This window comes from Esox lucius, chromosome 22 (genome assembly GCF_011004845.1).
Source record: "Esox lucius isolate fEsoLuc1 chromosome 22, fEsoLuc1.pri, whole genome shotgun sequence".
Taxonomy (NCBI): domain Eukaryota; kingdom Metazoa; phylum Chordata; class Actinopteri; order Esociformes; family Esocidae; genus Esox; species Esox lucius.
The window spans coordinates 25,059,987-25,073,904 of record NC_047590.1 but is presented as its reverse complement, the minus strand read 5'-3'; the positions used below and the strand labels follow the sequence as shown (position 1 = coordinate 25,073,904).

The 13,918-nt window shown below is 46.5% G+C and overlaps 1 protein-coding gene across 1 annotated transcript; it reads left to right on the top strand.

Moving 5' to 3' along the window:
* Window positions 1–12,386: 12,386 nt before the first annotated feature.
* Window positions 12,387–13,677, top strand: LOC114830056. Its single transcript, XM_029116781.2, has 2 exons — window positions 12,387–12,534; window positions 12,667–13,677. The coding sequence occupies exons 1-2, from the start codon at window positions 12,390–12,392 to the stop codon at window positions 13,464–13,466; spliced, it is 945 nt and encodes a 314-aa protein (XP_028972614.2). The 5' UTR covers window positions 12,387–12,389; the 3' UTR covers window positions 13,467–13,677.
* The last annotated feature ends 241 nt before the right edge of the window (window positions 13,678–13,918 follow it).

Here is a 13,918-nt window from a genome sequence, read left to right as displayed (position 1 = left end):
GTGCAGTCCCTCAGATTTAATTTGAGAGTATTCACATCCAAATTGATGGAAGGGTTTAGGAATTACAGCTCTTTAATATGTAGCCCCCTCTTTTTCAAGGGACCCAAATTAATTGGACAAATCACTCAAAAGTTGTTTCATGGACAGGTGTGGGGTATTCCTTCATTATTTCTTCATCAATTAAGCAGGTACAAAATCTGGAGTTGATTCCTGGTGTGGCATTCACATTTGGAAGCTGTTGCTTTGAACCCAAAACATGCGGTCAAAAAAGCTCTCAATGCAAGTGAAACAGGCTAATTCTTAGATGTTTCATTCAATATGTTTGTTCAACCCCTTGAATTAAAGCTCAAAGTCTTGTTATAGAAATTTGTTGAACTAATGTATTAGTGACCTCTACATGCATGTGTAAGGGAGTAGAGAATTGCTGGTTTAGTATTGGGCTAATTAGAAAGGTACCAAACCTGTATTTTGCCAAGTAGGAAGAATGCAAGATATGTTAATGGTGTCATAATTAAGAGGGGGACAAGACATGGGTTGACAACTGCATTTGAGTGAAACCTTGGGTGGCAAGCAAAACTGATAAGGGGAATGAAACAAACTGGTTTAGACCAGATTAACATGTATTGATGAAATGTCAGTTATTTTGTGAGATGTTGTGACACTTTCAGGAGGTTTTCTGAACGGTTCTTCAGACAGACTCTCACTGATCTTGAGTTAGTGTCTTTCTGTTTATATTTGCAAATATAATAAACTGTTATTTGTGTTTAAGAGCATTTCGATCTGTCTTAACTTCCTTAGTAAGAGTTATAATCGGTGAATTGCCATCACAGTCTGCACTTCAATTGCCTCTCGGTTGTTTAATTTCAAATCCATTGTGGTGGCATACATTAGGGATACGACAAATGAACACGAAGCTCTGAAGCACCGTTCAGTTTTCCGAGCTCTACTGTTTAGATGCAGTGTCCCAGGAGCTCGTATCAAAGTACAACACCATGTGACCAATGACATGGTTTCAAGCTTCGAATGTTACAAAATCACCTTTGAGTTCCAACCAGGCCCAGGAGGTTTGAAACTGCTTGCATAAAAGGTTAATGAAATCCGGTCACTTCGAGGGTTGGCAGTAGGAGTTTGAGAGTTGCATGCGAATGAAAGGAGAAGGATTTGAAAGAGCAAGGTAGTCAAGACAGTCATAGAGCTATTTATTTGATAGTAGTAGTGGAACAGTAGTTTCAGAATCATTCAAGATAATAATTTAGTGTTGTTAACTATTATTTGAGGGTCATACAAAAGCGTAGGTAATTTGAGAAGTAGACAAGATTAATTATTAAGAGTGTTGCTTAGCTAGGTTCTTGGAAAGGGTAATAGGATTGTTTATTAGAGAGCAATGGAGAATGTGTGTATGAGTGGGTTCATTTCGTCAACAAAAATAGTGATAACAAATATTTTTAAATACAAATTTTTCAGTGCCAGTCGACGAGATGATAACTGACTTAGTAGAAGCAGAAAAAAACGAAAATACTTTTACTTTTGATTGACAAAAACGAGACTAGATGAAATTATCTTGTGACAATGGTCTTATTTAACTACCATAGTTGGAAAAGAAGATTTTTGAAAGAGAGGTTCTCAGTGGTATTATTTCAAAATGCACTTTCAGATGTAATCAAAAGACTTCTGAAAACACATCCCAATATATACGCACAGGCAAAGACCATGTTTTGTTTTCTCGCCTGCTCAAGATTTTGTTATTAAATCCTGCTTAAACCAAAATTTGACATTTACAGACAATCTATGGGACTATTAGCATATTCTTGAGGAAGGTCATTGAATTAACTTTCACATTATCACAACATATATTTTTAAAAATATATTTCAAATTGTCATAATAGGCTAAATGGATTATTATCAATAAACCTTGATTTCAACAAGGAACACAGACTGAGACCAAGGTCTCTTTTACAGCTGGGCCTTGCATATACATGTTTAGAAATACAATTTAGATTCATGGATTAATAAAACACAGAGTATAGACAAAAAAAGACACAGAGAACAGACAAAACAAGAGGCTCACAGATAACACAAGACAAAGTACACTGGTGTTATTCCTTCAGTGGCTTCTGGTTGTTTTAATAGATATTATGCCTGGCGAGGGCTGTGCTGTCATTTAGGTGTAGCAAGCTATGAAGCATATACACTCACCTAGTGAATTATTAGGAACACCATACTAATACTGTGTTTGACCCCCTTTCGCCTTCAGAACTGCCTTAATTCTACGTGGCATTGGTTCAACAAGGTGCTGAAAGCATTCTTTAGAAATGTTGGCCCATATTGATTGGATAGCATCTTGCAGTTGATGGAGATTTGTGGGATGCACATCCAGGGCACGAAGCTCCCGTTCCACCACATCCCAAAGTTGCTCTATTGGGTTGAGATCTGGTGACTGTGGGGGCCATTTCAGTACAGTGAACTCATTGTCATGTTCAAGAAACCAATTTGAAATGATTCGAGCTTTGTGACATGGTGCATTATCCTGCTGGAAGTAGCCATCAGAGGATGGGTACATGGTGGTTATAAAGGGATGGACATGGTCAGAAACAATGCTCAGGTAGGCCGTGGCATTTAAACGATGCCCAATTGGCACTAAGGGGCCTAAAGTGTGCCAAGAAAACATCCCCCACACCATTACACCACCACCACCAGCCTGCACAGTGGTAACAAGGCATGATGGATTCATGTTCTCATTCTGTTTATGCCAAATTCTGACTCTACCATCTGAATGTCTCAACAGAAATCGAGACTCATCAGACCAGGCAACATTATTTCAGTCTTCAACTCTCCAATTTTGGTGAGCTCGTGCAAATTGTAGCCTCTTTTTCCTATTTGTAGTGGAGATGAGTGGTACCCGGTGGGGTCTTCTGCTGTTGTAGCCCATCCGCCTCAAGGTTGTGCGTGTTGTGGCTTCACAAATGCTTTGCTGCAAACCTCGGTTGTAACGAGTGGTTATTTCAGTCAAAGTTGCTCTTCTATCAGCTTGAATCAGTCGGCCCATTCTCCTCTGACCTCTAGCATCAATAAGGCATTTTCGCCCACAGGACTGCCGCATACTGGATGTTTTTGCCTTTTCACACCATTCTTTGTAAACCCTAGAAATGGTTGTGCGTGAAAATCCCAGTACCTGAGCAGATTGTGAAATACTCAGACCGGTCCGTCTGGCACCAACAACCATGCCACGCTCAAAATTGCTTAAATCACCTTTCTTTCCCATTCTGACATTCAGTTTGGAGTTCAGGAGATTGTCTTGACCAGGACCACACCCCTAAATGCATTGAAGCAACTGCCATGTGATTGGTTGATTAGATAATTGCATTAATGAGAAATTGAACAGGTGTTCCTAATAATCCTTTAGGTGAGTGTATATACAGCTTAGGGTGACCACCTGCTAATAAACCCAAGGGACACTGCCTGCCGCGGCGCTGCCCCCACCCCATGGGCAGACTCACTGATAGTGGTTTACCCATTTCTAGCACATACCACCTTACATTATATTAATAATGCCATATTCCCCTAAACATGTGTAATTGCTGATGTATGCTCATGAATAGGCCAACCAATGTGTATTTTTTTCTAAGTAAAGATTCAAAGACACACACAGATGGGATGAACTTAAAAAAGATTCTCTGAAAACAGATTATTATAAAAAATACAAGATACTGCTTTACTGTTTTGATCATTATTGATTTTATATAAATATTGTCTACAGAAATATTTATACCTTTTCAAAAATTATAGTTGCTTTTGTTTGTTTAGTTTGGGAGATAACGAATAGTGAAATGTTGCTCACAATCATGTAAGGATACACAGAGCCTGGTTTCACGAAGGCACGGATGAGCAGCATTATGTTAGCTAACGTTAGCTACTGATGCAATTTCAGTGGACTGAAGGAAAAGTTGATTTTTAACATACCAGTAGAAGAAGACGATTAGCTAACATTAGCTAGCTAACACACAACAATGTTACATCCATGAACATAATTTTAACTTTACCTTTGGTTGTTGCCTCTCGTTGCTCATTCAGTGGTCTTCTGAGGCCTTTCAAGAAATCTTTGACGGAGGCAGGGGCAAGCGCATCCGTGACAATGGCTTCTGCCTTCGTCCGACCACAGGCCATCCTCTTGGCAATGTCCGAGTCCGGATAAATCGTTGGGGCTAGCTTTGTGCCACAATCTCCTGCTCGATATGATGTAGCGTGTTGGACACAAGCGTGCCGCACAAGCCCTGAAAAGTGAAGCCAAAATGTCTCAATCGCCCCCTGGTGAGTGGTCCCAGTATAGGTCATAAACCCCATGTTATTCAATGGGACGCGAGACCAACTAAACAATTAAATTACCCTTCAAATATCTTTTTTTCGAAGCTGGTTTCTGTCATTTACTGTAGTTTGTATCACGCTAATGTAAATTCAAGAGTTTGTTTTTAAAATAAGTTGGTTTTTAGTTAGTTATTTAATACTCTAAAAACGGTGGTGTGACATCGTGATTCACAGCTGTGATTGACAGCTATCTGAGCCGAGGAGCCACTGAAGCAACATCAGGCTTTTTTCGCGATCTTCGGAGGACTGAGGAGATTGGAGCTTTACATTTAATCTCTAAATTTCTATAATTGATATAATTTCACACGGACATAATGGGTTGTTCTGCAGTACATTGTGCTAACCGAACTGGCATTTCCAATCGATCTTTGAATTTTTTTCCGTAAGTTAAATTTATAAGCTATTTAATTAGTAAATAAATGTAATGGGCTAGCTAACGTTAGCTAAAAGACAACAAGCCTCGTTAATAGCCATGTTAATAGCTAGCAGGTGATCGTTAGCTAGAAGTTACCAATTATTTTTGCATTAGGCCTATTCTAAATTAAGGACAAACATGATGTAAGTTAGGCTATAACATATCGTCTAGGTTTAACAAGCAAAGGTTGTACTGTACTTGGACTTCGATTGATTACGGTATGCGCATTCTGCGAGGAAGAGTGAGGGCGGGGCACAGGGGTGGGGCGGTTGATTTCGCGGCTTTACTTCCTGCTCGCTACTGCGCATAACTACTGCGCAGAACTGGACCCAAGATCGCTATCTGCGCAGACGCAAGTCCAAGATGTCAGCGCCGTATCGGGACACTGGCGGCTTCAGTTTTCACCAATGGAAAAGAGCGAAGGACACACTTGCTTTGTAAGTTAACGCCTCTATCTTTTTGGGCGTAGTAGAAGTATAAAAATGATGTTTTGACTGTTGATCCTTAGACATTGTGCGGCGACCCTTGTCTCCAAAAGCTTTTGTAATAAACAGAATATGCGGTATGATAATTGACTCCTGGTGTTTTATTCTCCTTTCCAACAAACCAACTCGGGGAAGTGTTAGACTTCAACAATTTTGGGGGCTCGGTCCGGGATTGGAAAAAGGAGAAGGAATTCGATCTGGTCCAGACAACCTACGCGAGATTCACAGGTTCCGAGCCGGCTCATGATAAAGGTAAGCAGAGCCTATTATATCTAAATCTGCATATTGGCTGTGAACTAAATTATGGACCTGTGAAAAACGTAGTGGGACTGGTTTAAAATCAGGGGGTCAGAGGAACGGTCTGTGAGTTAGAGTCTCACTGTAAGTCCGGTTAGAGGCCCGTTAATCGTTCTGGGGTTGACTACCCTACGCCACTTCCCGACGGGGACGGTGGAGAGTTGCGAGTAAGAGTCTTGGCAACCAGTCGGGTTAGAGGCCCGAGGACTTAGGGACACCTCTAAATACTTATTGTGTGTAAAGCTTCAGCTGGGTTAGAGGCCCAGGGAGTTCGGAACTCCCTGAATTTTTATAAGAGAACTGGGTTCAAGTCCCGAAAAGTGTTGGGTCAGGGACCCGTTAATTTGTTAATCATTCTGAGTCTGGGACTCACAGTAACATAAGTCAGTTTGAAATGGACGGGGAGTTTGAGAGAGAAGTTGATGACGATGGGTGGGGTCCAGGCACGGGAAAGTGGAAACAATTGGGGATACAGGTGGCAAATGTAACGGTTGTAGGCAGGATGGACCCAATTCAGAAAGAAAAAGAAGGGATAGAAGAGAAATTGCGACAAGTGGTGAGTGAGGCAGGATTAAGGATGGAGGAAAGGAGACCATTACATGTTATTTTGTGGAATAAGGAGAAGGATTGTTCCAAAAATCGAGATAGAGTTAGAAACAAGAAGGAAACAGCAAATTTGGTCAAGAGAGGGAGATATAGAGAAAAGGAGAAGGAATGGGAAAAGCACAGAAAAGAATGGTGTAAATTAGCAGTGTGGTGTCAGGGCATAGACCATTTGAACAAAGAGAAAAAAGGACAGAAAATTAAGGATGAGAAAAAGGGAGCAGAGATAGAACCCCCAGCATATGAAGATGACTTGGTACTTGGTACAGAGCGTGCACCATTATATCCAGTGTTACGTTTAGAGAAGTTCTGTGTGTCTTTAGACACACAGAACAGCAGGCCCATAACTCAATTCACAGGAAAACAAGATAAGAGAAAGTTGAGTAGGAAGGCGGAGTCCGAGAGCGAGACAGATGCTGAGGGGGAGGTGAAACCGTTCAAGGCAAGGGCAGGGAGAGAGTATGGAAGATACGAGGAGAGGAGCGAGAAAGGGAGACAACTAGGAGAGAATAAACAGGATGAGATTACAGGGGCCAGAAAGAAAAGGTCAGGCCGTACTAAAGGCAGGTTAGGTGAGGACTCAAAGTCGGGGTCGGACGATAGTGACACAGTGAGAAGGACCAGAACTAGGCAGAACAAAGGGAATTCACATAGAGGACAGGTGGTACTCACGGGCAATGCAGTAGGGAGATGGACGGACTCAGACGAAGACCCCGACGCAGACAGTAGTGGAGACGGGAGTAAGGGAGACGTAGACGTATACCCTCTGCCGCGTACGCCCCCACCAGAACATAAACTACACCATGACGCAGTAGAATCAATTCAAAAGACTCAAAATAAAATGTATACGCGGTCACAAGCAGGGGAAGCTGGTTGTGCTGGGTTTCAGCTGCCTCTCTTTAGAGTGAGAGGCGGCGAACCGCGATATAAACCATTGGGGCTGGGAGACGTACAGGCACTGGTAGATAAATTACCAACGATGGGAGAGGGAGGTGGACTATGGTTGTCACAATTTGATAAACTCACACCTGGTCAAATGTTGGCACTGGGGGACTGGAGGGCAGTAGCCGCCCGAGCCGTGTCCGCCCAGGCTATGACTGAGATAGAAAAAGGGGCCGCCACTAGGCGGAGCCCTGACAACACCCCTTTCAGTCAGGTGGTCGGGCGCATAGCCACGGCCCTGAGGGAACGATTTCCCTTGCCCGCTGGGGCCCCTATGCCCAAGTTACCTTGGGAAAAAGAACAACACCCTAGACAGTATCTAGAAGTATGTAAAGAAACATGGGCCAAACACACAGGGCACCACCCGGGGAAGGGGGGTCTGCAGCAGGAGTGGTTTAGAAGGGCAGTCTTAGAGGGACTTCCAGAGAAAATAAAAGAGGCAATGATGGCAAATCCTGACTTGCCGGGTAGTGAATCACACGTATGGGAAAGACACATAGTGCATCATTTACAGAGGGCTAAAGATGAGGAGACAGAGAGACAAACAGATACAGGAACTGAAAGAGAACCTGTTGCGCTTACAGCTGGGTAAGCCAAAGTGAGGTTGAATGAAGGGAAAAAGAAACACAGACAGATGGCAGCCCTAGGCTCAGGAGAACCTGACACACCCGATTTATACCCTGTTCCCACATGGGCACCCCAACCTCACAGTGGCCGGGGGGCATTCACCGCGCCCTATCGACCAGGGACTCCGAGGGGAGGTTATGGTAGGGGGAGGGGGCGGGGTAGAGGCAGAGGGGCTCCAGGAGCCCAAGTCCCATACGGAGCCTGCTTTACGTGTGGTGACCCGAACCACTGGTCCAGAGACTGCCCACAGAACACTGCAAGGGGCAGAGGATACCCAAACCAGGGGGCAGCTCCAGTTCCCAACCCACACGCCGTCCCACCACCTAGTGCACCTGGACAATACCCACTCTCTTATGAGGGAGGGTGGGACCAGGCGTGACGGTCTACAGGGAGGGGAGGGGAGGGGACAGCGGGGGAAGGGTAGACCCCATGCTGTCCCTGAATGTCGACGGGAAGGATTTCCCCTTTCTGGTTGACACAGATGCCACTTTTTCCACCATCACCGCCCCTCCCGTCACAGGACTACTATCCTCCAAGACAGTGGAAGTTGTGGGGTTTGAAGGAGTGGGACAGACTTTGCCTGTGACATTTCCTCTTAAAACAATACTGGGTAAACAGGCCCTCAGCCATCCGTATGTGGTGTCGACAAACACACCAGTGAACTTATTGGGGAGAGACTTGTTGATAAAACTGGGGGCTAATATCTTATGTTCTCCAGATGGACTAACTGTCACATTACCAGATGGGACATCGGCGGTGTGCAGACCTGAAACCACACGCAAAGGGCAGTACCAACCAGTGAAGGGTGAAATAGCGGAGATATACTGGGGACTATTGATACCGGAAAAGCCGGACAAACAGGGTATTTTAACCCAGTACTTCAAGTGGAGGCCGTGGATCTCCCTCCTCGAGCCGTACTTTCCTCCGCCAGACCCCCCACATGTAACCCTATTTTATGATCGGCAGGGCGATGAGGTGTATAGAGAGGGGTTTGGGGATGTAGTGTGTGGGGACACGTGGCAGGTCGGGTCTAAATTCATATATGTAGGCCCTGAAGGGGTAGCGGGAGATGTACAGTTGACAGAGGAGCAGGATCAGTGGTACATGATGGCGGAGGAGTCCGTCCCACATGTGTCACTGGCTCTGCATGCTAAACATCAAGCAAAAGACCTGGGGCCCATGGTTAAAAGGGCGGTCGAATGCACTGATTGGACACTCACTCAGGCGCCAAACGTATGGTACTCACCCAGCTGTAAGACATATCGTTTAGAGGCACAAGGGACGGATTGGGTATATTTAGAGCGAAGGGAGATAACTCGGGATCATGGTAGGGAAAAGATGGATCACCCTGTAGCCACAGCCAGACTTAATGAGTTACCTGACTCACTGTGGTCCAAGGGCCCCACGGACGTGGGGCTCACCGATTGATAAAAATCAGACCGGGAGAGCCCATATGGCTGCCCCAATACCCACACAAACCAGAGGCAGAGGAAGGGTTGGATGTGACATTGCATGGTTTGTGGCCCACAGGGGTGTTGGAGGAGTCAGGTTCCGCGTGGAACACGCCTATCCTCCCGGTAGAAAAGAAAGGGACGGGGAAGTACCGTATGGCCCATGATCTCAGAGCTATTAACAACATTTTACTCACACCCACTATACCGGTACCTAACCCGTATGTAGCACTCACTAATTTGATCAAAAATGGTTCACCTGCATTGACCTGGCTAACGCTTTTTCTGTCTCCCACTAGCAGAGGAACTTCGTGATATTTTTTCTTTCACACATAGGGGTCGGCAATGGCGATACACGAGACTACCACAGGGGTTCGCGCTTTCCCCTGGCATATTCAACCAGGTACTGAGAGAAGCGCTGCAGGGATGCTGCCTGCCGACAGGGGTAACTTTGGTCCAGTACGTACACGACCTGCTGCTGGCAGCCCCGACGGTGGCCGCCTGCATCCAAGCTACGATGACGGTCCTCACCAGACTGGATGAGAAAGGGTTCAAGGTGTCAAAAGAAAAGCTACAGCTGGTAAGGACGCAGGTCTCCTTTCTGGGCAGAGTAATCTCGCAGAAAGGAGCGGGGCTTTCCCCAGCTCACCGCACAACCATCCTCTACCATCCTAAACCCACTACTGTTCAGGAAATGCTATCATTCCTGGGGCTCACGGGGTACAGCCGCAATTACATCCCTAACTATTCAGGGCTCACAGAGCCACTTAGAGCGCTAGTTAAAGAGCAGGGAATGCGTAAACTTAAAGCCACTCTCAATTAGACTTGCCCAGCCGACCAGGCCTTCATTTTGCTGAAACAACAACTAGCCACCGCAGCTGATCTGGCCATACCTGACTACACAAAACCCTTTTTTCTAGATGTTTCTGAAACAGGACAAGTCATGAACGGGGTCCTGTTTCAGAAAAAATGGGGAGATAGGCACATCCTTATGTACATAAGCGTAGGATTTGACAAAACCGAAAAAAGGCACCCCACCTGCACACACCATGCAGCGGGGGTAGCGAGACTCATTCAAAAATGCGCACACAGTGATGGGGCATCACCTTCAGATACTCACAACACACAGTGTAGTGGCGTATGTAAATTCACAGATGTTCACTATGACTTCCCTCAGGCAACAACACCTAAGCAAAATTCTCGGGGCTCCAAATTTTACTTTCACACATGAAGGGATAAATATGGCAGACCGAATGGGGACGGGGCTACCACATGAGTGCGCGCAACAGGTAGTGCGGGTGAGTAAGACACGAACCGATCTGGAGGCAGAACCCCTCCCAGGGGCAGAGGACTTCTTCACTGATGGGTGCTGTTTCAGACACGAACAAGACGGGCTGAGGGCGGCGTTTGCGGTAGTGAAACTAACACCAGAGGGTTTAGTCACACTGAAAGCAGAGAGGCTCCAGGGGATGCAATCAGCCCAGAGAGCAGAAGTGAGAGCAGTGATAGAGGCCCTCAGGCAGGCCCAGGGAAGGAGAGTAAACATTTACACAGATTCGGCATATGCAGTAGGCGCAGCGCATGTGGAGCTAGGACAGTGGTTAAAAGCGGGGTTTAGAACAGCAGGAGACAAACCGATTAAACACGAGGCAGAGATGAGAGAACTAGCCGAGGCCCTAGACCTGCCCGAAAAGGTAGCCATCATAAAATGCAAAGGACACGATAATTCAAATAGTGTAGTAGCTCAGGGAAATCAAGCGGCAGACACAGCAGCAAAACAGGCAGCAGGGTACACTCCGTGAGTGATGGTGGTAAGAGCAGAAGAGGACGTGGGGTGGGGAGAAGGCCTTGAGAGAGACGAGCTAGTGAGACATCAAAAGGGGGCTTCCCCACAAGAGAAAACAATTTGGCAACAGAGAGGAGCAACAGAGACGAGCGGGCTCTGGAGAGGGCCAGACGGTAGAGTAATACTTCCACCAGCCATGCTGGGAGATAAAATTTGCTGAAGCCTATGGGTTGGGCCATGTAGGGCCAGCACAGATGTTGAGGAACTTGTGCCATTGGTGGCACCCGTTTATGGTAGACATGGTACATAACTACACTAGGACATGCACCATCTGCACTCACCACAATCCAAAACCGACGATCAAACCTGAGATGGGGGCGTTCCCCATGACGACGAGACCTGGACAAGAGATAGTGATAGACTACACGGACATGGGGGAAACTGTACGGGGGTGCCGCTACATGTTAGTGTGTGTGGACGTTCACAGGGTGGCCAGAAGCCTGGCCGGCAAGAAGGGAGGACAGTCAGACAGTGATCAAGTGTTTAATGAACCAGTACATTCCCAGACACGGCTTCCCAGAGAAAATTAGGTCAGACAATGGGACTTAGAGAGCTTATTGGGCCTAAAACATGCTTTTGGCACTGTGTACCTTCCACAGTCCCAGGGAAAGGTAGAAAGGATGAACCAAAACTTAAAAAACAAGTTGGCTAAGATATGTGCACAGACTAAATTGAACTGGGTAGATGCACTGCCACTGGCACTCAGGACGATTCGATGCTCGTTAAATCAGACCACTGGGTTCACCCCATACGAGCTGCTGATGGGGAGACAGTTTCCAGGACCAGCCGCGGGGCCTGCGGTCCCGGAAGGGGAAAAGTGGCCCAAAGACCATAAAGTGTATTTTGTTGAATTGCGAGCTCTCGTTTCAGAATTCACCAATAGAGTCGGAGAACGGAGGGACCTGCATCCGCTGGACCAGAACCTGCCCCAGGTGGAGTGGGTGTTCAAGCGAAAGTGGTCGAAGCCAAGGTGGACGGGTCCTCATCAGGTGGTGGAAAGAACGAGTCATGCGGTCCGCCTGAGGGACAAAGGAGAGACGTGGTACCATTGGAGCCAGTGTACACCAGCGCAGGAGCCAGGAAGGTCGTTAACGGACCTCATCCAAACCGGGAAGGAGGAGCTTTCCCCAGCGTGGACAGAAGAAGGACCAACACCAGCCGGACCGGTGCCATGAGCGGATCCCAGGACACGGCGGGACCACGAGCGAGTGAAGGAGACAGAGGACGGCGTCAGGGGAATAGACTCTTAGGGGAAAGAACTGAAGAATACTGTAACAAAAGGGGGTATAGGACACCGAGTGGCTACCACTCGTACCAAGATGACAGGGTTACAGAGAAAGGTCTGGGGAAATGATAGTAGAATGAAATGGTATATGGGAATTGGGGGAATAATGATATGTGTGTTGTATGTTGCTACAGGTTTCCCTGGCTGGCGTCGAGTCTCCATCTCCACAGCGAGAAGGCAGGTGACACAAAAAGAGGACGCCTGCCTGAAGCAGGGAGGGGGTATTGAATTGGATTATATCAAAGGGTCACATACTGCTTTCACGTTTGACTTATGCTCGGTCATAGCTTGCAGGAGATATAATGGCTCGTGGAGGGATTACAACCTGTATGTGTGTCACACTCCATTTGTAGATATGATGTGTGGCCTGATGGGACGTCTGCCGGGTGAGAGGTGGTGCCCGGGATGGGACGAGGTCCGAGCGTATACGGGACAGTGGCAGCCCGGACTCCCGCGGGGACCAAATGCCACTATGTGGAGCTTGTTTAAGTTCCAACGAGATTTCAGCTCCTCCCAGAATCCACTTACCTTGTCTGTCGGAGGTTGGGACACCTCTCTATACAGAGGTGCGGACAAAACATATTTGGTTCTCGGAGTGGAGCATGCAGGAACAGACACCAAAGCGTTTATTAAGATTAACATTAGGGTGCCGACCACTAGCTCTCCAGTTGTGGCAGTCACGGGGACTGTGGACACCTCAGCAGGTAAGGTGCAACCTGGGGAAGTGGTAGGGGTTGACTATACCAAATTGAAACCGTTAGAGGTGATCGAGAAAGCCACGGGGTATCACGAGAGTAATATCTGGCTTGATTGGATGTTGCAAAATGCCAAAGAACAAGATTTAGGGGACTGTGTGGCATGTGCCGCCGCCCGACCTCAACTATACACTGAGCCGGCTCCTTTGTATTCAGAGGACCCTTGGGGATATCAGTGCATGTTAGCTCTTACACATAGCGCTTCCCCTGTGAACTGCATCACCCTGGCAAGGGTGTTTCCTCCGATAGCTAACGACACCAGGACGGGGCCGTTCACTCCCCATAAAGGGGGAGGGGGATATACCTGTTTCCGCTTCACCAGTCAGAAACCCGTGGTGAACGTTGGAGAGATCCCCTTGCAGTGGTGTAATGTTACGATCCAGAGCAGCAGTTCATAAGAAGGTCAAGCAACAGATGCTGGGGACAGCAAAGCCACATACTGGCCGAGGGCAAAAACTATTGTCCACTGACCGAGATGACGTCAACTCATTTGAATGTCACACAACAACCGTAGGATGATGAATATTCATCTGATTACCCTTTTTCATAGCCTTTGGTAAATGCCCCTCTCAACTTTGAGAGCCTCACTGTATCCCCAACACGGAACTTGTAACTTTGATTACCATTTCTCATCATTGTTATACCATACAGGTTCTTGAGAAATAGTCTAACATTTTCTTCACAAACGTCAGCAGGCTTAATCTTAATAGACCGATGGTAGCTATGGTTGTATCCATTAAATAAATCTTGAATAACCTCAACATAGTGATAAATGTTTGCAGCTGTGAGATACCTTCACATTCGTGATTTAATTATTTTATCTCTCAACAATACTTGCTTTGACATCATT

Bases quoted from the DNA above. Each gene is read 5' to 3' on its own strand.
- LOC114830056 (XM_029116781.2), top strand. From the start codon at position 12,390: ATGAAATGGTATATGGGAATTGGGGGAATAATGATATGTGTGTTGTAT. The intron at 12,535-12,666 runs GTATTGAATTGG...CTCCATTTGTAG, and splicing joins CTGCCTGAAGCAGGGAGGGG to ATATGATGTGTGGCCTGATG.